The 21,713-nt window shown below is 44.1% G+C and overlaps 1 protein-coding gene across 5 annotated transcripts in view; it reads left to right on the top strand.

The window, feature by feature from the left end:
• Positions 1-21,713, top strand: part of LOC147605028 (sorting nexin 2B-like) — a 72,463-nt gene that overhangs the window by 26,406 nt on the left and 24,344 nt on the right. For all 5 annotated transcript variants that reach the window (XM_086793779.1, XM_086793777.1, XM_086793781.1 and 2 more), the window contains one exon: positions 21,355-21,615. In XM_086793779.1, coding sequence (XP_086649905.1) covers positions 21,355-21,615 — 261 coding nt within the window. The remainder of the gene's footprint in view (positions 1-21,354; positions 21,616-21,713) is intronic.

The following is a 21,713-nucleotide window of genomic DNA, read 5'->3' as shown; positions in this document are numbered from 1 at the left end:
TGGGGGGCCATATAAATAGGCCCCCAGCCCCCTTGCCAGTTTTGTATCATACTCCGGGATCTTCTTGTGTATATAGAGCAGAGTTACACGCCTCTATCTCTCTCTCTTGTGCTGTATTTTTTCTGCATGCGTTTTGCTCTTGTGTTCCCAGATCTGGTCATCATTTCCGCTGCGTATTCTGACATGGTATCAGAGCCTAGGCTCTAGATAGTTCTTGGGATTTGTGTGAGCAAGAGGGGGACTGTTGTGTGGCTGATTGGTGGACCGTACGGGACTGTTCGGGAAGAGGAGAAGCAAGAGGACGGCGGGCTGATTTGCTGGACAGCCACTTGCAAGTACTAGTTCTTCTTTGTTCCCACCCACCCACCCTTTTTAGAGTACATCCCCGCAATGACAGATTTGCTTGAGATGGCCGAGAGGCATGCGAAGATTCCGACACTCCCCACGTTCCCGGTGGACCGTCAGTTGGACGGGAGCAACTACGGCATATGGAAGGTTATGATGGAATCTGTTCTGGAGTCTTACGACCTCGCAGATTTCGTCGTTGTTGGTGTTCCACGGCCGGAAGTAGAGGAAGGGGAGTTACCATCGATCCGAAAGGACCGGGAGGCTCAGACATAGATGTGGGATCGTGTCAACGCCAGGGTCCGTTCGTTTATCTTTCTCAACTGCACACCGCAGGTAATCAATCATGTAAAGCATATGACGCTGGCCAGAGGTATATGGCAGCATTTGGCCTCTCTTTACAACAGGGTATCGCCCATGAAGAGGATTTCCTTGGAAGTACAGATGCGGGTTATGAACCATGCAAAGTCGTCGACGATGCGGGAGCATATTAACAAGCTGCAGGCTCTTCAGCTGGAAGTTCTTCAAGCTGGGAAGGAGATATCGTCAGAGGGCATGGCCATCACGTTGCTGTCACATTTGCCCTCTTCGTACTCAGCATTTTACTCATCTTTGATTACCAGTGGTGGCAGGCTCAGCACCATCACGTGGGAGGAGCTTGTGCCCATGGTCTTGGACCAGGAGGAACGATTCACGAACCCTCCTCAGGGTGGAGGTTCGGAGGCCTTAACTGGCCAACGGTCGAAAGGCCGTAACACGGGCAAAGGGAAGGCTTCGTCGGAGAAGTCTTCTGAGAAGAAGTCTGTTACTGACCGCGAAAAACTAAAGGCAGAGAGGACCTGTAATGATTGTGGCGAGAAAGGCCACTATTGGAGGCAGTGTCCCAAGCGGAAGACCAAGAAGGGTGAAGATTCCTCAGCAGCAATCATGAAGACTCTGGCTTTTGTGCACCTGGAGGTGGTGGACACCGATGTTTCATTTTCTTCAGGCAGGGAGGAGATTGGAGGACTCTCCGCAATGGATACTCGGGAGTGGATTCTAGATAGTGGTACTTCCAGGTACATGACTCCTTTCCGCTCTGGTTTACAGCATCTCTGCAAGTATTCTGGTCATATTCTTACTGGGGATACATCCACTATCCTAGCTCACAGTGAGGGCAGGATGGAGATAGTTCCCGATGGCAGAGGAGAAAAGCATTCCTCCCAGGTGTTGTATGTTCCGTCACTTGGTTTTCATCTGTTGTCAGTGCATCAGGTTTGCAAGACTGGCGTACGGGTGGAGTTTGATGAGCATTTTGTTGCTCTCCGGGACAAAGCAACAGGCCAAGTGGTTTGGGAAGGCGGAGTGGAGAATGGAGTTTACAAGCTTTCAGCACTCTCTCTCCCAGGTCCTCAGGTTTGTGATGAGTGGCAGTCTGGTAATGGCCACTTAAGTGTGGATATGCTGCAGGTGCAGGCTTTCCGGGACCAGATGGTGGATAGCTTGCCAGTAGATGGCAGCAGTTGGCAGGAACTCTCCAGTACTGATGTTGGTGGTTCTTGTGTTCCTCAGTCAGAGGAAACTGAACAGGTCACTTATGCTCTGATGTCTCGTCGTATTCGGGACAAAGAACCTCCAGTAGATGAGGATGTTCTTTCCACGGGGACCTTTCGGAAAGCCAGACAGGTGGCAGTTGATTACTTGCAGAAGGAGGTGGTTTCTCCAAGCTTTGTGGTTTCGGATTTAGAGGGGGTGGTTGATAGGTTTCAGAAGGCCTGGCATGGTCTTCATCAGGTTTCCAGGACTTGTTTTTGCACCGTAATAGGTGTTGATCCTTGTAAGCAGTGTGATGCCTCTTTGACTCAGAAGCAGAATGGTTCATTGATCTGGTTGATGGACACCAGATTGGACGGGAGCTTCCTGATGAGGGAGTTGCAGATGACTCTTTAGGAGGGAGGATTGCGTTTCCTGTGGTTTCTGCGGCATGCGAAGGATCATGGGCTCTTGTACACAGGAGGGGGATTGTTGGATGGAGTTCGACTCCACGGTTGGAGTGACTCAGTTTGGGGAGGAGATCCGGACACGAGGAGATCTACTTCAGGCCCAGGAGCAATTTTATGGAGTAGTAAGAAGCAGTCATCTTTTGCCTTGTCGAGCACAGAGGCAGAGTACCGGGCTGCTTGTGATGCTGCTTGTGAGGTGGTGAGGATGCAGAGGTTGCATTGCAGGTTTGGGCTTCCACCGGAGGAACCCATGGTCATCCAGAGGCACTTTGTTCGTGAACAGATCGTTGCTGATGACACCTTGCTAGAGTTCTGTTCGACGGAGGACAGTACGGTGGACCTCTTCACGAAGTCGCTCTCTCAGGATTTGCTCAGGCGGCACCCTAGCTCCCTGTGGTTGGTTTCACAGCCAGGAGTTGAGAGGGGGTGTTAGAAGTCATCTCCTGTCTAGTTTTATACACTAGGGCCTTTGTTGTGGGTGTGCCCGCCCTTATGAGGTGTTTTATCATTTTTCCCCGCTCTCCGCATTTTTCCCCTATTTTTCCTATTTTTTCTGTGGCTTGGGAGGCAGCCCATGTGCTGGCCGACTGCTGGAACTGGTCCACGACTCCATGTACGAGTTGGCCGACTGCTGACAAGCTGGCCGACTGGCTATGTATGCTGGTCGTGGAGTTTCAGGGCCAGTCGGCTGCCCTACAGCAGGCTGACTGCTGTTGGGGAGCCATATAAATAGGCCCCCAGCCCCCTTGCCAGTTTTGTATCATACTCCGGGATCTTCTTGTGTATATAGAGCAGAGTTACACGCCTCTATCTCTCTCTCTCTTGTGCTGTATTTTTTCTGCATGCGTTTTGCTCTTGTGTTCCCAGATTTGATCATCATCTCCGCTGCGTATTCTGACAAAAACCTCCAGGTTTGCTTCAGCCATTGCCTATTCCCTCGCAACCTTGGGAAAGTATTACTATGGATTTTATCATGGACTTGCCTAGATCCCAGCATGGGAATGATGCTATTTGGACCATTGTGGACAGGTTTAGCAAGCAAGCTCAGTTGTTGCCCGTCAAGAAAACCATTAAAGTTGATCATATGGTAAAGCTTTTTCTTGCTAATATCTTCAATCATCATGGTATGCCTAAATCCATTGTTGGGGATAGAGATCCCAGGACTACGAGCCTCTTTTGGAGGGCTTTATTTGATAACATGGGTACTAAATTTCAGTTTTCATCAGCTTATCATCCCCAAACAGATGGCCAAAGTGAAGCTGCAAATTCAGCCGTGTTGGATTTGTTGAAGTGTTATGTGGCAGATCAAAAGACTGCATGGGAGAAGTATCTTCCACTTGTTGAGTTTGCCTACAACAATACGATTCATGCCTCCACGGGAAAGGCCCCGTTTGAGATTATTTATGGCAGAGTGGTATTGCCACCCATCCTTCATACAAAGGATGAGATTTTATGCAGTTGATGAATATGTTCGTGACTTGGATGTAGCCTTTGCTCAGGTGTAGACAGCCATTGCGAAGTCACAAGATAAGCATAAAATGGCTGCTGACAAGCATAGAAGGGACATGCAAGTCAAAGAAGGTGATTGGGTTTTGCTGAAATTTGAGAAGGCCAGGCTTCGGAAGAGGCCAAGACGAGAAGGATCATATCCTAAGCTTTCTCCTCGCTATTATGGACCCTTCAAGGTGATTCAAAAGATCAATGAAGTGTCATACAGGCTTGCTGATTCACAACGCATTTCATGTGAGTCTTTTTTTGGAATATATGTGGGGCAAGATCTTGACGAGCCTGTCGCCCGCAGAAGATCCGCCAGAGATTGATGAGCTTGAGGAGATCCTCTATAGCCAGAACAGATTGATGAGCTTGAGGAGATCCTCTATAGCCAGAACAAATTGTCTTTCACAAGGAGCGAAAGCCACCTGCAGGAAAGCTTTCCAGGAGATACCTTGTGAAGTTCAAGAATTATTTGCCTATTGATGCAAAGTGGGTAAATGAGGATTATTTTGTTGACTACCCACAGTTGTTACAGGCATATCTTGAGGCTTTTCAGTTAGGAGTGTGGTCCTTTGTATTCTAGGATAATCCCCCATTCCCGAAGCTTGTACTTTCCAAATATTCAGACATCCTGGAGTCCACCAGACCCCTTTCATACTGGGAAATGTCCACGCTGGTGACACTTTATGTGCTTGCTTGTAATTGAAATTGCATGCTGTTTTCATCCTTGCTTGACCAATGTGTAGTTCCGGGTAAGGGGACGCCCCCTGCGAACTGTGTGTGTGAAACTGTCTGCTGACATGGCTATGTGGCATGTGACAAGTGGTAAGTATTGGTCATAAACCTAGCCTTAGGAGTTAACACTAATTTATAAGTGAGTGTGTACACACTTCATAAAGTTTTGGGCGACCAAAACTCACTTATAAATTATGACCAGCCCGGTGTTCACACACACTGATGTCCCGAGGTGGACATAACTCAATGTCCACCGCCGAGACCTTATCCCCTTTGTACAAAGGGAGTAACTAGCCATGTGTCCACTCTAGCTTGCTCCACAAAGCACCTGCGTGCCACCTACACTAGACAACTCACCATCTCACTCCTCCTCCTCTCTCTACAGTTTGGCGCCTCCTTCATGAGGGTTATTGGGCTGCATTTTCTGCACTTTCTCCTTTCCAACTCCATTTCCAAGCTTGCTAAGGTGTTTCTCAAGCTTCCAAGAGTGTTTCCGGATGCTAATCACTCTCCCACATACTCCCAATGACTGAAATTCAGCAAAACAGCTCTCTTTATTGCTGTAATTTCTGGTCTTTTTGCTGAAAACCCTAATTTCAGCCCTCCTTTCTCAAGTTGAACCATTGGGGAAGCTTTCCCAAGGTTCCCTTCATCCTCTTGAAGACTTTTGTCACGAAGAAATGCGACAAATCGAAGATCTCTTCACTCCAAGGACTTACTCTACTTGCAATTGGTAAGCTTTAATGCTTAAATATGGAAGCAAGTAGCAAGAGGGAGGAACCGGATTACAAGATCACATACACTGTGTAGTGTTCTCTTGTCCTGCGTGCTCTCTTGCAAATTGTTGCTACCATGTGTTGGTGGAACAATAGAGAGCAGATGGTAGGGAACATGGGCACTTGAGAGGGTAGTGTGGATTGCAAGTCTACATCCACAACCACTTGTTTGCAATACTGTATTCATATACATTGGTATGGAAATCTGGTCAGAAGTGCCCATGACACTATGTACTTGATTCTCCCAAGATCAATATACTTTATTTGAGGGAGGGGTCGACTGTTCTAGCTCATTGTGTGTCTCTTGTCAATTCAGCAATTTACTTCTTGTATTCGAGCAAGTGTCCATCAAATCTTAGTGTATTTAAGTGTATTGATTAGCATTGTGTTCAACCAAGCTACATTGGTATTAGAGCATACGGTTCTCTTTCACTTCTATCGTGAGAGACAATCACCGTGAACACTAGCTATCTCTACACTTAGAACATTATGGACAGCCATACAATGAATGTTGGAGATGCTAATACAAGAGGTAGGGACAATGAAATGTATGCCTCCAATGCTTTACAGGATGAGCAAACTCATGTGGTACACAATAGGGAACATGAATATGTGGGACAGCCGTCCCGTGGTGGCAAAGAGAAGATGCGAGAAGAAGAGTCCATAGTCTTGAGGGCTGAACTTACTCGTATGCAGGCTCTTCTCCATGCACAAGAAGAAGAATTGAATCTGTACTGCCGAGAGGATCCATTGGTACATGATCGTTTGAAGGCCAAGAAAGCTAAATCTTATATGGATCATGCAATGGCAATGATTGTTCAAGAGTTGCACATGCAACCGAGGGATGCAGCACGTGCATACTTGGCTCGTATCGAGGATGCCTATGCAGAAAAGGCAACCATCAACCATCCCACATGTCTTGGAATTCCCACAGGTGCTCGAACAAGAACTTATGTCTAAGAGGATGAATCTCCATGCTATGGGAGAGGAACAATCAGTGACTTCACGCCATGTACGAATACCTCATGTAGCCCGTGAAGGATACAATGTTTATGGCAGTGGTCAAAATGTATGTCAAATGCCATTGCTGGCTGACAATGTGCATGCACAACACATGCAACATGGGCTGCAATTTTCTGTTGGTGCAGGTATTCCGCATATCTCTCATGCTACTCATGCCTTCGAGTGTGCTTGTGAGGGAGAAGCTATGGCTGAAAATGTATCAATCCATGTGGAGAGGCCAGCCATGCCTCATGCTTTACAGGGCACATGTATCTATGCCTTATGCATCACCTTTTGGTCCTAAAATGATGCCAGTTCACAGGGGCTGTCCCAATGGACAAACATGGGGGAAACATGTTAGAGATGCACCCACATGCATCAAAGTCTCGTGACTTCAAAGCCAGAGACAAATCTGTGAAGTTTGACACACATCATGGGGAATATGATGCATCAAAGGCACTTGCTTTTATTGCCTAGTTTGATATTGCTTTCAGTGATGAGGATTTCACTCAGAAATCTATGATCCAGCATGTTAGCATGTTCACGAAAGGCACTGCTGTCCATTGGTGGCTCACGGAGAAGCTCTCACCGAATCCTGTTAGATCGTGGGAAGAGTTCAAGGAGAGGTTCTATGCTCAATTCTTGCCTCCCAATGCATTGAATGAGATAACAATGAAGTGGGATTAGGTGAAGCAAAATGAGGGGGAATCGGTAAATGCATATGTACAAAAGTTTTGGAAAGTGCTTTTGGAGGTGTCTCCATTTATGCATGTCACCGAGGCGGAAAGGAAGAGAAGGTTTCAATCGGGATTGCAACCCGTGTACAAAGCGGGACTACAAATGTATCTTGGTCATACCTTACACCAACTAATTGTAGCCGCCACTGCCATCGAGCAATTGGAACTCAAATTGAGTCGATCCAATAAGGTTTAACCCTCATTTCAAGGCAAAGAGAGGACTGTCCAAAACCTGCAAAATGATGGACAGCCATCTAAAAAGGACCAAAACCAAGATAAAAATGGTCCAAACTCCAAAGGCTGAAAATAACACTACCAAGAAGCGTCCCTTCAAACTGAGAGACTATGGTCTCACTCCGGAGCAACAAAAGCAATATATGAGTGAGGGGAAATGCTTTACTTGTGGTAGCACCGAGCATATTGCAAAGGCATGCCCAAACAAGAAGAAGCGTGATAATGCAAATACATCAAACCCTAATGTGCATATGGTTCCGGATGTGCAAGGCAACACTTCAAACCACTTATGGTAGACTGTGATCAAGTAGGGTTTTCTTATGATGCAAACCCAGCTTATGTGTGACACAAGGAATTGAGGCCAAAGTAATGGAAGAGTGCCATGCTCCTTCTTACATGGGGCATAGAGACACCTTGACTACACTTCAAGCTTTGGAGAACTATTTCTATTGACCTCACTCATGGGAGCCCCAAATCTATAAATTGGAGCCCTCTCTCTTCATTAATAGAGGCGCTCTTGCTGCACACTAGCCTCTACCACCATTACAGGCTGCCTTAATGATGGCTACTCTCTTTCTTTCTCTTGAAGGCTGTCCATGGAAGAATACCGGCTGTTGGGAACTGTTTTGGAGATTTCCATCACGAAGAAATACTGAAGGCAAGGGTATTTAATAATATGATTTCTAGCCATTGTACTTGTTGTACCAGTCCTTATACTTGTTGGTCCTACTGCACCAGCCACTATGCTGGTTGTACCAACCATTGTACTTGCTGCACCAGCCATTGTAATTGTTGTATCGGCTCAATGGAGAGCTGAACCTATTGTACCAGCTCTATTGCATGAAGACCCGTGGTTTTTGGGGAAGAATCAGTACCCACACGGAAGTATATGGATTATATTGTTGGCTTGGCATTTCTACAGCTTGTGTTTCGGCTTGGTTGCCTCGTGTTGGGATGTGTTATGGCATTTGTATATGGATAATCCGGCATCTCCCGTGGGGAGAGTAAGGCCTTCAAAGCTTGTACATGATATTATTCTCCTTGGGTAATAAAATACTCCAAGGGAGAGGTCGGCCCATTCCGGCCTCTATGTGGTCTCACATGTGATGGATATGTGTTAAGGCTGTGGCCGTGTTTAAATATTTTAATATGCATTGATGGTTTCAAAAAGTGTGTCAAAGGCCCTAGTTCCCACCACGAGTTTCATTGGTATCAGAGCATAGGCTTTCTTGAAAGCGGAGGCTTCCTTCTATCAATAAGGAAGAGAAAAGATCTCAAGTGGGGACCATACTTACCATCATTGCTATTAAGCATGGCCAGCCGCTTCTAGCCTATGAAGCAAGAGCATGAGCAGTAGACAACAAATTCACAAAATTTTATCTTGGAAGTATGGAGTTGGCTTTAAGTGCACAAGTTTAGCACTCTTTCCATATGGATATTGTGGATTATATTATCAAGCTTACATGGAAGCTATATGGAGATATATCTTGAGATATCTTAAGGATATGGTGAGGAGATATTTCTTTTGGCTTCATGACCAACCTGGCAAAGAAAAGCTAAGTATACTTTGAGTTTGCAAAGTTGGTGCTTTTGCTATTTACTATAAAGTGTTTTTGATGTTCACTAACTCTAGTATAGCCATGCAAGGAGAAACTGTTTGCCTTGAGATGATTTCAGGGAAACATTGTGTAACCAATGTAACTTGGTTGAACACAATGCTAATCAATACACTTAAATACACTAAGATTTGAAGGACACTTGCTCATATACAAGAAGTAAATTGCTGAATTGACAAGAGACACACAATGAGCCGGAACGGCCGACCCCTCCCTTGAGTAAATTGTATTACTATTGGAGAAATTCAATACATAGCTTCACGGGCATCCATTGCCAAATCCTCCATGCCAATGCATATGAAATTCAGCATTTAGAAAACAATGGTATGTCGATGTAGATCACCAAGGAGCTGCCTTGATGTCCGGCCCGACTTCAGTGCCCATATTCTCTACCATTGGCTCTATGTTCTACCAAGCAAGGTAGCAACATCTTCAAGAGCACATAGGACAAGAGAAATACTACACAGGGCGGCTAAACAAGGAGTCCTACCCTTCTACTGAATAAGAATGACAACACATTGTCCAATTAGCTTACCAGTCTTCATAGAAGTTGTTGCAAGCGGAAGCCTTCGCGTTGGAAGCTTTAGAAGTGTTGATATCTTCGATTTGCCGCAATCCTTCGCGACAAAAGTCTTCAAGAGGATGAAGGGAACCCTGGGAAAGCTTCCCCTATGGTTCAACTTGAGAAAGGTAGGGCTGAAATTAGGGTTTTCAGCTAAAAGACCAGAAATTACAGCAAAAATGAGAGCTGTTTTGCTGAATTTCAGTCATTGGGAGTGAGTAGGAGAGTGATTAGCACTTGGAAACACTCTTAGAAGCTTGGAAAACACCCTAGCAAGTTGGGTATGGCTATGGAGAGCTTGGAAATGGAGAAAAAGGGTGGAAAAACAGAGTTTTGAGCCTCCAAAAATCCTCATGAAGAGAAAACACGAATTTTCTCTTAATAAGTAAGTGAATTGGGATCCAATCAGGTGAGAGGACATGGGGAGATGCCCCTTTAAGTAAAAAGGAAGATCAGGTCCTGGACATTGAGTCTTGTCCGCCTCGAGACTTCAGTGAGTGTGAACTTGGAAGTGGTCATAATTTATAAGTGACTTTTGGGCGCCCAAACTTTAATGAAGCGGGAACGCACTCACTTATAAATATTGGCTAAGTCCTAAGGGCTATTTGAGCCTAGATTGGGTAATACTTACCACCTGTTCACATGCCACACAACCATGTCAGCAGACAGTTTCACACGCACGGTTCACGGGCGGGCGTCCCCTAGCCCGGAACTACACATAGGTCATGCAGGCATGAAAACAGTATGCAATTTCATTTGCAGGCAAGCACATAAAGATGCAATGCAATGCAGCATTGGCATGAGTAATTTCCGTTCATGAAACCATATAAGACCAAGCGTTTCCAGGCAAGTATATGTGATACCAGACCCAGTGGAAAGCCAATCCTCCAGGCGTTTCCGGGCATGTACACAAAGGCACAAGTCCTAGCGGAAAGCCAAGTCCTCCAGATATTCCGGGCATGATAACGTCAAGTCCCAGCGGAATATCATATCCAACTATACAGCATGACACGTGTCAATCACATGCATAGGCACATTCCATAAGCCATGGACACCAATCCAATATATACATAGTGTGAAAGCAAGAGTGAACCATTCGGGTGGCCAAATGGTGACATTCCCCTCCCGCTTCTAAACAGTTGTCCGCAACTGAAATGCATCCAAATATGTCTGAAGCACATGCGAGCAATCTTTGAAGAACTCTTGATCTACCCATTTAGCATCAATGGGAAGATAGTTCTTAAACTTCACAAGGTAACGTCTCACAACTTTGCTTGCAGCAAGCTTGCGTTCCTTGTGATACACAATCTGCTCTGGTTGCAAGATCTCCTCAAGCTCATCCACTTCTGGTGGATCCTCAATGACCATTTCACTGGGCTCTGGCCCTACATACTTGCGAAGGAGACTCACATGAAAAGCATTGTGTATGTGCCAATGACTAGGTAATGCCAATCTGAAAGCCACTTCATTGATCTTCTCGATCTCGAAAAGGTCCATAGTACCTGGTTGCAAGCTTAGGATATGCACCCTCTTTGCCAGGCCTCTTTGCAAGTCTTGCTTTCTCAAATTTCAGCAATACCCAATCATTCTCTTTATTATCCAATTGCCTTCTATGCTTGTCCCCTCGGCAGCCTTTTTATGCTTGTCTTGTGACCTTGCAATGCTTGTCCGCACCTGAGCAAAAGCAATATCCAAGTCTTTTACATACTCATCAGCTGCAAATATCTCATCCTTTGTGCGAAGGATGGGTGGCAAAACCACCTTACCATAAACAATCTCAAACGGGGCCTTTCCCGTAGATGCATGCACTGTGTTGTTGTATGCAAATTCCACAAGCGGTAAGTACTTCTCCCAAGAAGACTTCTGATCCGCCACATAACATTTCAAGAGATCCAACACGGCTGAATTTGCAGCCTCACTTTGCCCATCCGTTTGAGGGTGATAAGCTGATGAGAAGTTCAATTTGGTGCCCATATTATCAAATAAGGCCCGCCAAAAGAGACTTGTAGTCCTGGGATCTCTATCCCCCACAATGGACTTCGGCATTCCATGATGTTTGAACACTTGTGCAAGATATATTTTAACCATATGCTCAGCTTTGATGGTCTTTTTGACCGGCAAGAAATGAGCTTGCTTGCTAAACCTATCCACAATTGTCCAAATTGCATCATTACCCTGTTGGGTACGTGGTAAGTCCATAATGAAATCCATTGTAATACTTTCCCACGGCTGCGTGGGAATAGGCAATGGCTGAAGCAAACCTGGTGCCTTTTGCCTATCAAATTTGACCTTTTTACAGGTGATACATGCACGTACATGTGCCTCTATGTCCTTCCGCATACCTGGCCAAAAGAAATACCGCTCAATCATGTGCGTAGTAGGCATTATGCCTCAATGACCAGCATATGGAGGAGCATGGCACTCATCCAAAACCTTTTGCCTCATGTCAGACACCACACATAGGCAATTATCTTTCATGCGATACCCCTCTTTGATCACATATGAGGCATGTGCATGACCAGCCATCAAATCAGTCCAAATAGTGGCAAAATCCGCATCGGTATGATACAAATCACGCATGGTAGACAAGTCCCCATGAGAGGCAACCGAGATAGCTGCTACGTACGGCTTTCGTGACAATGCATCGGCCACTACATTCTTCTTTCCCGGGGTGTGCAAGATCTGAAAATGAAACATAGAGAGGAAATTGGCCATCCTCATATGCTTCTCTAACAACTTAGTTTGAGTAAGAAAATACCTCAAACTCTGGTGATTTGTCTTCACAGTGAAATCAGCCCCAAGAAGGTAATGTTTCCATATAATAAGTGCATGAATTACAGACAAGAGCTCTTTCTCATAAATGCCAAGAGATAGCTCTGCATCATGCAATCTACGACTCTCATAAGCCACGGCATGTCCCTCTTGATTAAGGACAGCCCCTATGCAATTTCCAAATGCATCACATTCCACACAAAAATGCTTTTGCAAATCCGGAACGATCAACACTGGACCATGAGTAGTTGCATCTTTCAATTTGAGGAATGCATCTCTCTCTACATTAGTCCATTTGAACACGGCCTTCTTCTTTGTCAAATCATGCAAAGGAGAAGCAATCCATGCAAAGTGCCGAATGAACCTGCGGTAGTAAGAGCATAATCCAAGAAAACTACGGATCTCATGGACCGAACTCAATTCGGGCCAATTCCGAATTGCATCAATCTTTGCAGGATCCATCCGCACTCCATCTTTGGACACAATATGCCCAAGATAATGTATCTCTGACAAGAAGAACTCACTCTTCTTTGCATTTATGAAGAGTTTATGCTTATGGAGCTCTTCAAAAACAATAGCCAAATGAGCTTTATGCTCTTCTTCGGTCTTCGAGAAGACTAGGATGTCATCAAAGAAGACACCTGTAAATTTCCTGTACCCACGGAATATGCGATCCATCATTCTATTGAATGTAGCCGGGGCATTTGTAAGACCAAAAGGCATAACAAGATACTCATAAAGCCCAAAAGCAGTCCTGAAAGCAGTTTTGTGTACATCCTGAGGCACTACACGCACTTGATGATATCCACTCTTGAGATCAATTCGGCTAAAGCATGCCGATCCATCCAACTTGTCAAGGATGTCGTCTATGCGTGGAATCGGAAACCGATTCTTGATGGTAAGCTTATTCAAAGCTCTATAATCCACACACATACGAAAGGATCCATCCTTCTTTTGAACTAAGAGGACGGGTGAACAATATGGGGAAGAGCTTGGCTGAACCAAACCCTTCTCAAGAAGCTCATTTACTTGCTTCATGATCTCCTCTTTTTGGGATGCCCCATGTTTGTCCATTGGGACAGCCCTTGTAATTGGCATCATTTTTGGACCAAAAGGTGATGCATAAGGCATAGATACATGTGCCCTGTAAGCATGAGGCATGGCTGGCCCCTCAACATGCATTGATACATTTTCAGCCATAACTTCTCCCTCACGAGCACACTCGAAGGCATGAGTGGCATGAGAGATACGTTGAATACGTGCACCAGCAGAAAATTGCAGCCCATATTGCATGTGTTGTGCATGTACATTTTCAGCCAGCAATGGTATTTGACATACATTTTGACCACTGCCATAAACATTGTATCCTTCACGGGTTACATGAGGTATTCCTGCATGGCGTGAAGTCACTTATTGTTCCTCTCCCATAGCATGGAGATTTATCCTCTTAGACATAAGTTCTTGTTCGGGCACCAGTGGGGATTCCAAGACATGTGGGATGGTTGCCTTTTCTGCATAGGCATCCTCGGTACGAGCCAAGTATGCACGTGCTGCATCCCTCGGTTGCATGTGCAACTCTTGAGCAATCATTGCCATTGCATGATCCATATAAGATTCAGCTTTCTTGGCCTTCAAACGATCATGTACCAATGGATCCTCGCGGCGATAGAGATTCAATTCTTCTTGTTGTGCGTGGAGAAGAGCCTACATACGAGTAAGTTCAGCCCTCAAGACTATGGACTCTTCTTCTTGCATCTTCTCTTTGCCACGGGACGGCTGTCCCACATATTCATGTTCCCTATTGTGCACCACATGAGTTTGCTCATCCTGTAAAGCATTGGAGGCATGCATTTCATTGTCCGTGCCTCTTGTATTAGCATCTCCAACATTCATTGTATGGCTGTCCATAATGTTCTAAGTGTAGAGATAGCTAGTGTTCACGGTGATCGTCTCTCACGATAGAAGTGAAAGAGAAACCTACGCTTTGATACCAATGTAACCAATGTAACTTGGTTGAACACAATGCTAATCAATACACTTAAATACACTAAGATTTGAAGGACACTTGCTCATATACAAGAAGTAAATTGCTGAATTGACAAGAGACACACAATGAGCCGGAACGGCCGACCCCTCCCTTGAGTAAATTGTATTACTATTGGAGAAATTCAATACATAGCTTCACGGGCATCCATTGCCAAATCCTCCATGCCAATGCATATGAAATTCAGCATTTAGAAAACAATGGTATGTCGATGTAGATCACCAAGGAGCTGCCTTGATGTCCGGCCCGACTTCAGTGCCCATATTCTCTACCATTGGCTCTATGTTCTACCAAGCAAGGTAGCAACATCTTCAAGAGCACACAGGACAAGAGAAATACTACACAGGGCGGCTAAACAAGGAGTCCTGCCCTTCTACTGAATAAGTAATGACAACACATTGTCCAATTAGCTTACCAGTCTTCATAGAAGTTGTTGCAAGCGGAAGCCTTCGCGTTGGAAGCTTTAGAAGTGTTGATATCTTCGATTTTTTTGGGTTCCCAAACTTTAATGAAGTGGGAACGCACTCACTTATAAATATTGGCTAAGTCCTAAGGGCTATTTGAGCCTAGATTGGGTAATACTTACCACCTGTTCACATGCCACACAACCATGTCAGCAGACAGTTTCACACGCACGGTTCACGGGCGGGTGTCTCCTAGCCCGGATCTACACATAGGTCATGCAGGTATGAAAACAGCATGCAATTTCATTTGCAGGCAAGCACATAAAGATGCTATGCAATGCAGCATTGGCATGAGCAATTTCCGTTCATGAAACCATATAAGACCAGGCGTTTCCAGGCAAGTATATGCGATACCAGACCCAGTGGAAAGCCAATCCTCCAGGCGTTTCCGGGCATGTACACAAAGGCACAAGTCCCAGCGGAAAGCCAAGTCCTCTAGATATTCCGGGCATGATAACGTCAAGTCCCAGTGGAATATCATATCCAACTATACAGCATGACACGTGTCAATCACATGCATAGGCACATTCCATAAGCCATGGACACCAATCCAATATGTACATAGTGTGAAAGCAAGAGTGAACCATTCGGGTGGCCAAATGGTGACACATTGTTTATGGCTTCCTTTAGTGGGATGAATTCTTTTCATGGCTCCCTTTATTGGGATGGATTATATCTATGGAGATTTCTTTCTTGGACGAGATCTATATAGATATTGGGCTTCACAAGCAATTTCTATGGACTAATGTGTCTGCGTTTATAGAGAAGAAATATTTGGATATCTCATGGATATGATGCTTTTATGGGTATAAGCAATGTAGAAGGAGAGGTAGGTGTGGTTGGCTCCAAGAGGGCATGAATGGATGGTGAACTCAGAGATGAGTGAAGCAAGCTCAAGGTATCCCATAATATAATCCACCATGCTAGATCCTCCACTATATGGAAAGCTTGTGAGTCCTCCGGATAGGAGCCACTCTACCATCCCGTTATAAATAACGAGACCATCCCAAGAACCCAACTCCAAGAGAGAGAGAGAGAGAGAGAGAGAGAGAGAGAGAGAGAGAGAGAGAGAGAGAGAGAGAGAGCTGTATTCACATCAGGTGTGTGGTCGGCACGGAGCATGTGGTAAGAGTTATGGTATACAGGTCTATGGATTCTTGGACTTCTTTTCTAGGAATTTAGGTTTATGGATTAATTTTTTTGGCTCCTTTTATTTGGGATACATTGGACTTATGGAACTCATGGTTAACATACCTTGTGTAGTATTCTCTTGTTCTACGTGCTCTCTTGAAGATCGTTTTTACCTTGTGTGGGTGAAACAATAGAGAGCAGATAGAAGAGAACATGGACACTTGAGAGGGTAGTGTGAGTTGGTGGCCGAAATGCCTATATACTATGTGTAGCAAAAATCCTTATGAAACACCAGGCTATCTATGCTTGCATGAGTGATTGTTTTATCTTATTACTTATCCACCTTTCGTCCAAGGTGTGTGGTCAGAGTACCAACACGGAGTGCAAGTGGTAGAGTGGACATGACGCTTGGTTGGCAAGGGACTTATGTTTGCGCCAAGGGTCGTATGGACTGACACCTGGTTGACAGGGGACTCATGTCTACACCAAGGGTCATGTGGGCTGACACCTTGTTGGCAGGGGACTATGTCTACGCCAAGTGTCAGTAAATTGGAATCTGGTATGCTGGGGACTTGATGTCTGCACTTAGATCCAATGGACGTTCTACATCCGCGTGCACGGTCAATCGGTCTCTATTTCTCGGCCTAGTCTTCACATGCAAGCCAGTGGAGAGTAGCATGTGTTTGGCGTGACACTGGGGATTGGGGAACGAGAGATTTCTCCTTCGAGTTGGTGGATACGACACCAAAACTTATTTTGTTTGGGTATACTCTTGGAGCATGGACACAAAGAGATGATATCTGGACTTCTGGGACTGTTTTGTCTCACCGATTTATTTGGGACATGATTATGATATCTGGACTTATGGGACTGTTTTGTCTTGCCCATTTATTTGGGACATGATTTTGATATTGGTATTATGGAGACTTATTTAGTCTTGCCTATTTATTTGGGGCGTGGACTTTTTCAATTATATTGGATCTCGTCTCGCGTACTTGATGGGACATGATTATATCTTGGATATAGAGCTTGAAGCTTAAAGTTGAGGACAACTTTTAAGAAGCTAGGGAGGATGTCACTAGCTTGGACATTTCCCAGTATGAAAGGACCACACTCCTAAAATTTAGGAGAGTTACTATTTTTGGCCAGACTCCGATGGAAATTCTGTTCGCGTCATTACATCTAGAATTGAGTAGATACCAAGAGTTGGCAAAGTGCCTATGACAGAATGTCTACTAGTTAGGATATTTTTAGAGATAAAGTTTATGGAAGGACCCATCTCTTAGATTGGGACATGTGGCAAGAAAGTGGACCAAAGTGAAGTGGCTTGACACTTGTTAGAAAGTGGATCAAAGTGAGAAAAGTGGCCTCACAATTGTCACTTCAGCTTTTGTGTGGCTCTCCACTTGTCATCATAGCCTTCTCTTTCCATTTTCACTCATGGGAGCCCCAAATCTATAAATTAGAGTCCTTTCTCTTCATTAATAGAGGCTCTCTTGTTGCACACTTTCTTCTCCTCTCCATCTCAATTTTTTTATAAAACTCCTGTAAAGATGAAATAAACGAAAATTTTCTTATGACTATCTGGAACAGTTCTCAAATTTGACTTCTTGGTTAATTTCACCCAATTTCAACCCAATTGTTAAAATTTCTTACAAGTATTCCACTAGCTCTTCTATTTCTCACTTTCTCCCAATTTTATATTTTCAACCTCAATGGTCGAAACACCGTTTTGCCTAAATTCGACTTCTTGGTTAATTTTCACCCAATTTCACATCCATTTGTTGAAATTGTCTACAAAGTGCTCCACTAGCTCTTCAAATTATCACTTGCTTCCAATTTATAAATCCCAACTTTATAATTTAGTTTCAATTGCATCTAATTTCACACCCAATTGTTGAAATTTCCTACAATATCTTTAATTTCCCACTTTCCCCCAATTTAATGAATCCCAATTTCTTATTTTCAACTTCAATCGCATCTACTTTCACAACCAATTGTTGAAATTTTCTACTGTTGCCTTAAATTCTCACTTTTTTTCGATTTGATTTGACAAGTGTCACTTCGAAACCTCTTTGTTTTGTTCATAGAGCTGAGACGAAACGAAACGAAGTCGAAACAACGAAACGAAAACTGACGAAATATTTCTTGTGAGTGTGGGTAGACCTAATCTACAATATATTCCAAATATGAATATGGATCTTGACTTAGATCCAATTCGTGCAATGCTAATCCATGTACAAAAGCATGCTGATTCCACGGCTTGGTGGTGCTCTTTAGATGCTTGCCTTCTTGACTAGAGCTTCCTCTATGTGGGAGCTCTTGCCAACACCTGTGAGACGCCTGAGAGATCAATTTGATTTTGGCCTTTCCATGCCCTTTGACCTCCTTTATATAGGGATAGGATGGAAAGTCATGTTTAGGTCGGATTTGCCTTTTTGATCTATGTCCAAAAAGTCATATTTGGCCTCCAAACTGTTCCCAAAAGGTGTCCCATCCCTGGGCGCATGTTCCGGACACTTCTGAGTGCCCATAGGGCCTTAAAATCAAGTCCAAATGTGCTTCTAAATTTGCCCATATACTTCCTAGGAAAGATAATGATGTCCATGGGCATCGGGATTAATGGATACACAGGACACTTGAAAAAGCAGATTATGATTGGGACCGCTTCAAGCATGGCTCCGGCCGTAAAGAGCATCAATTGCTCACAAAGTTTCGGGACCGAGGGACGCATGAAGTAATTTGGCTTGACAAGAACTTCTTTGAAGATTATCCGGCATTATTGACGGACTATTTGGTGCCTATGTAGATTCCTTCAAGTTAAGCAGAAGGGGATGTCACGTGCATCACGCACTTGGATGCCACGAGGCCATATCTCTACAGTAGGTGCAAGTCTTAATTGGCCCTTTGTAAGGTCTTGTCCGGGACAAGTTAGCCACGGATCCACTGTAGAGGGTCATAGTCAGGTGTGCATGTCCCGCACATTTGCAACCCTCTGGAAATGATGTAGAGGTGTACCAGGCATTTATTAGGCTTCCAGCCGGATGCACAGGCACCAGGTTGGGTCAAGAGATGGATTTTGTAGGAGTCTGCCTCATGGACAGCCATGGAAGGCCTGTCCAAGAGCCACCAAGGCCTTAGGCTAGCTCTTCAGCACATGGGACAGCCCTTTGACAAGTTGACAACCTTGCAGCCCTGTCGGCCAGTAGTAGATGCTCACACGTGTGAAAAGTGCTTCATTAAATGTTGTTTTACTCAATCGTGAGCAGGCTGACAGCCTATGAGCAAACCGACCAGCATATGTAGGGCATATATAAGCGATGGGCACAAATGAGCATAAATCATCTTATTCATTCTGCAAGTGCTAGAACACACCAAGAAGAGGCCAAGCAAGGTGGAAAGTGTAGATCAAGGGACTATCTTCAGGCTGAATGCTATCTCAGCCGAGGGAAGGTATCCAAGTCAATTTAGTCCTGATTATTTACAGCCAGTAATCTATCTATCTACACATTCAGTAAAGCAAATACACCATACAGGGTGGGGGGCCTTTAGAGGGTATTGAGGACTAGATACTGTGCCTCTCCCTCTCTCCACTCTTATCTTCTCTACATTGTGCTATTCATTGTCAAGAAGAAAGGATTGAGAGTATTTATCAAAGTATAATCCTTGTCTGTAAGCTTTTGCATGTTACACATGTTACACTGAAATATGGTAGGATACATCCTCAGTATCCTCACTTCTACATCATGATCTCTCTTTCATTGCTACGGAGAAGCATAAACCTGCCTTGGGACTCTTGGGCATGGTCCAATCCCTTTCCCCTTCAAACTTGAGAAATGAGCCTTCACATGAATCAAGTTGCCACGAACTCCCTACTCGCTGAAATTGCATTTGATTTTCTCTAGGCCTGAACCCCCATATTTTGTCTGAGAGTCACATGGACCCACATAACATCCCTGCCATCCTTGCCACAAGGCATTTAAATGACACACAAGGAAAGAAAAGAAAAAGGCCCAATTTCTATACTTGATGCAATGTTTGTCTTGTAGCATCCACCAAAAGAAGATGAAACAGAGTTGATCAATGGCAGAGATCCTCAAGAGTTATTGAGGTCATTTTGCATGAATCCAAAGGTAGTGGAGTTTCTCCTTCTCTATTTTACTTTGAAGCTTCATATTTTTCAAAAGGTGACTTTGGCATGTCTTTATATAGATTGCCACTAAGTAAAATTTTTACTTTTAAAAAAATTCTTTTTCCACTTCTTTTGCTTTTACCCTGCTTTTTGAGTTCACAATCGCTCATCAAAATCAAGAGGGCACAGATTCAAGACAATCATCTTCTTCATAATGACTATGCTACATCCAGCTACTTGCCAATTTATTGCTGCAGTAAATGTCTTGATATAACCTGTTGTCCATACAGATCATATACTTTTATGTGATCAGCTCACCATGGCAATACATAGCTAACATCATGTCAAAGAAGCATGGCTTGTAGCATCCACCAAAAGAAGATGAAACGGAGTTGATCAATGGCGGAGATCCTCAAGAGTTATTGAGGTCATTTTGCATGAATCCAAAAGTAGTGCAGTTTCTCCTACCTAGTTTTTCAACAGTTTGGTGTAATGAAGAATTGAATCGCACATAGGTGTCACTGCTGCCATCATTGCGAGCTTCTCATAGACCATACGGGTGAGGCCAGCTAAAGATTTGTAACTTCTATTTCAAGTTGGATGGTAGGAAGGTTGGGAGTCGGAATGAACATTGTAAAACATGCAAGTAATGTATTGCTCCACACATCCTTGAAATTGTGGAGTCAATGTAATTCTTATTCTTCTAAGTGAATACAAAAAAAAACATAAGTACTAATTTATTAAAAATAGTTGAGCGGGAGAGAATGCGACGGATGTGTAGTCCCAGCCTAGCCTGTGTATGCATGCATGCTCTTGTAGTGATGCACATGGAGAGTAGGGACTCCGAAATTGGGCTGGAAAAATCCACTGGTTATAGAAAGCTGGACTGTGAAGACAGGAGCCCATAGGGTGAACAAACAGTTTTTTGCATTAATTTCCATTTGTAACAGCGTCTCTCCTATTGTATGTAGTTCTCACATCCTCTTTCTTATCAAATGTAGTTCCTCATTAAAAAAGGTCAAATCTTGGCAAAGTAGTTGTTAGTTTGGGGTTTTCTTTTGATTATGTGCCATTGTGCATGATGGATGTATATTGAAGCTTACCCATCATTTCTCTTTTTTTTTTTTGTTTTCCCAAATGTATACTATGAAATGTTAAAGATCTGTTTCCTAGTGGTTTCGATTGTGCAGACATTGCTGTTTCTATTCAATACAACTATGGGATATGTGTGTATGTGCTGCATAGTGGTTTACGTATTGGGCTACTAATCGAAACAGCAAGATTATGCACCTTGGGCTAATATGTGGCTTACGTGGTCCATATTGTAGGATCAACTACATGAGTATCTCAGTACGATGCAATCACTGCATACTGCCTTCAGTGACCGATCTAATGCTTTGCTGACTGTGCAAACATTACTGACAGAAATCTCCTCTATAAACATGAGAATGGACAAACTTGCAGTGGCGTCTTCTAAGATTTTTGGCGGGGACAAAACAAGGAATCGTAGGATAGAAGAGCTAAAAGAAGCACTGAAAACTACAGAAGAAGCACGAGATAGTGCCATAAGGGAATATGAGCGTATCAAGGTGCTGCCATCAAGCCCTCCACTTTAATTACTTTGCATATGCAGGTTGCCAAGATGTATGGTGGTGTATAGATCCATTTTTATTGTCACAACCTGGTG

Source organism: Cibotium barometz, chromosome 60 (assembly GCF_041138505.1).
Source record: "Cibotium barometz isolate CiBa-2024 chromosome 60, ASM4113850v1, whole genome shotgun sequence".
Taxonomy (NCBI): Eukaryota; Viridiplantae; Streptophyta; class Polypodiopsida; order Cyatheales; family Cibotiaceae; genus Cibotium; species Cibotium barometz.
Note: the sequence above shows the minus strand (reverse complement) of the source record. Positions and strands in the feature narration are given on the sequence as shown.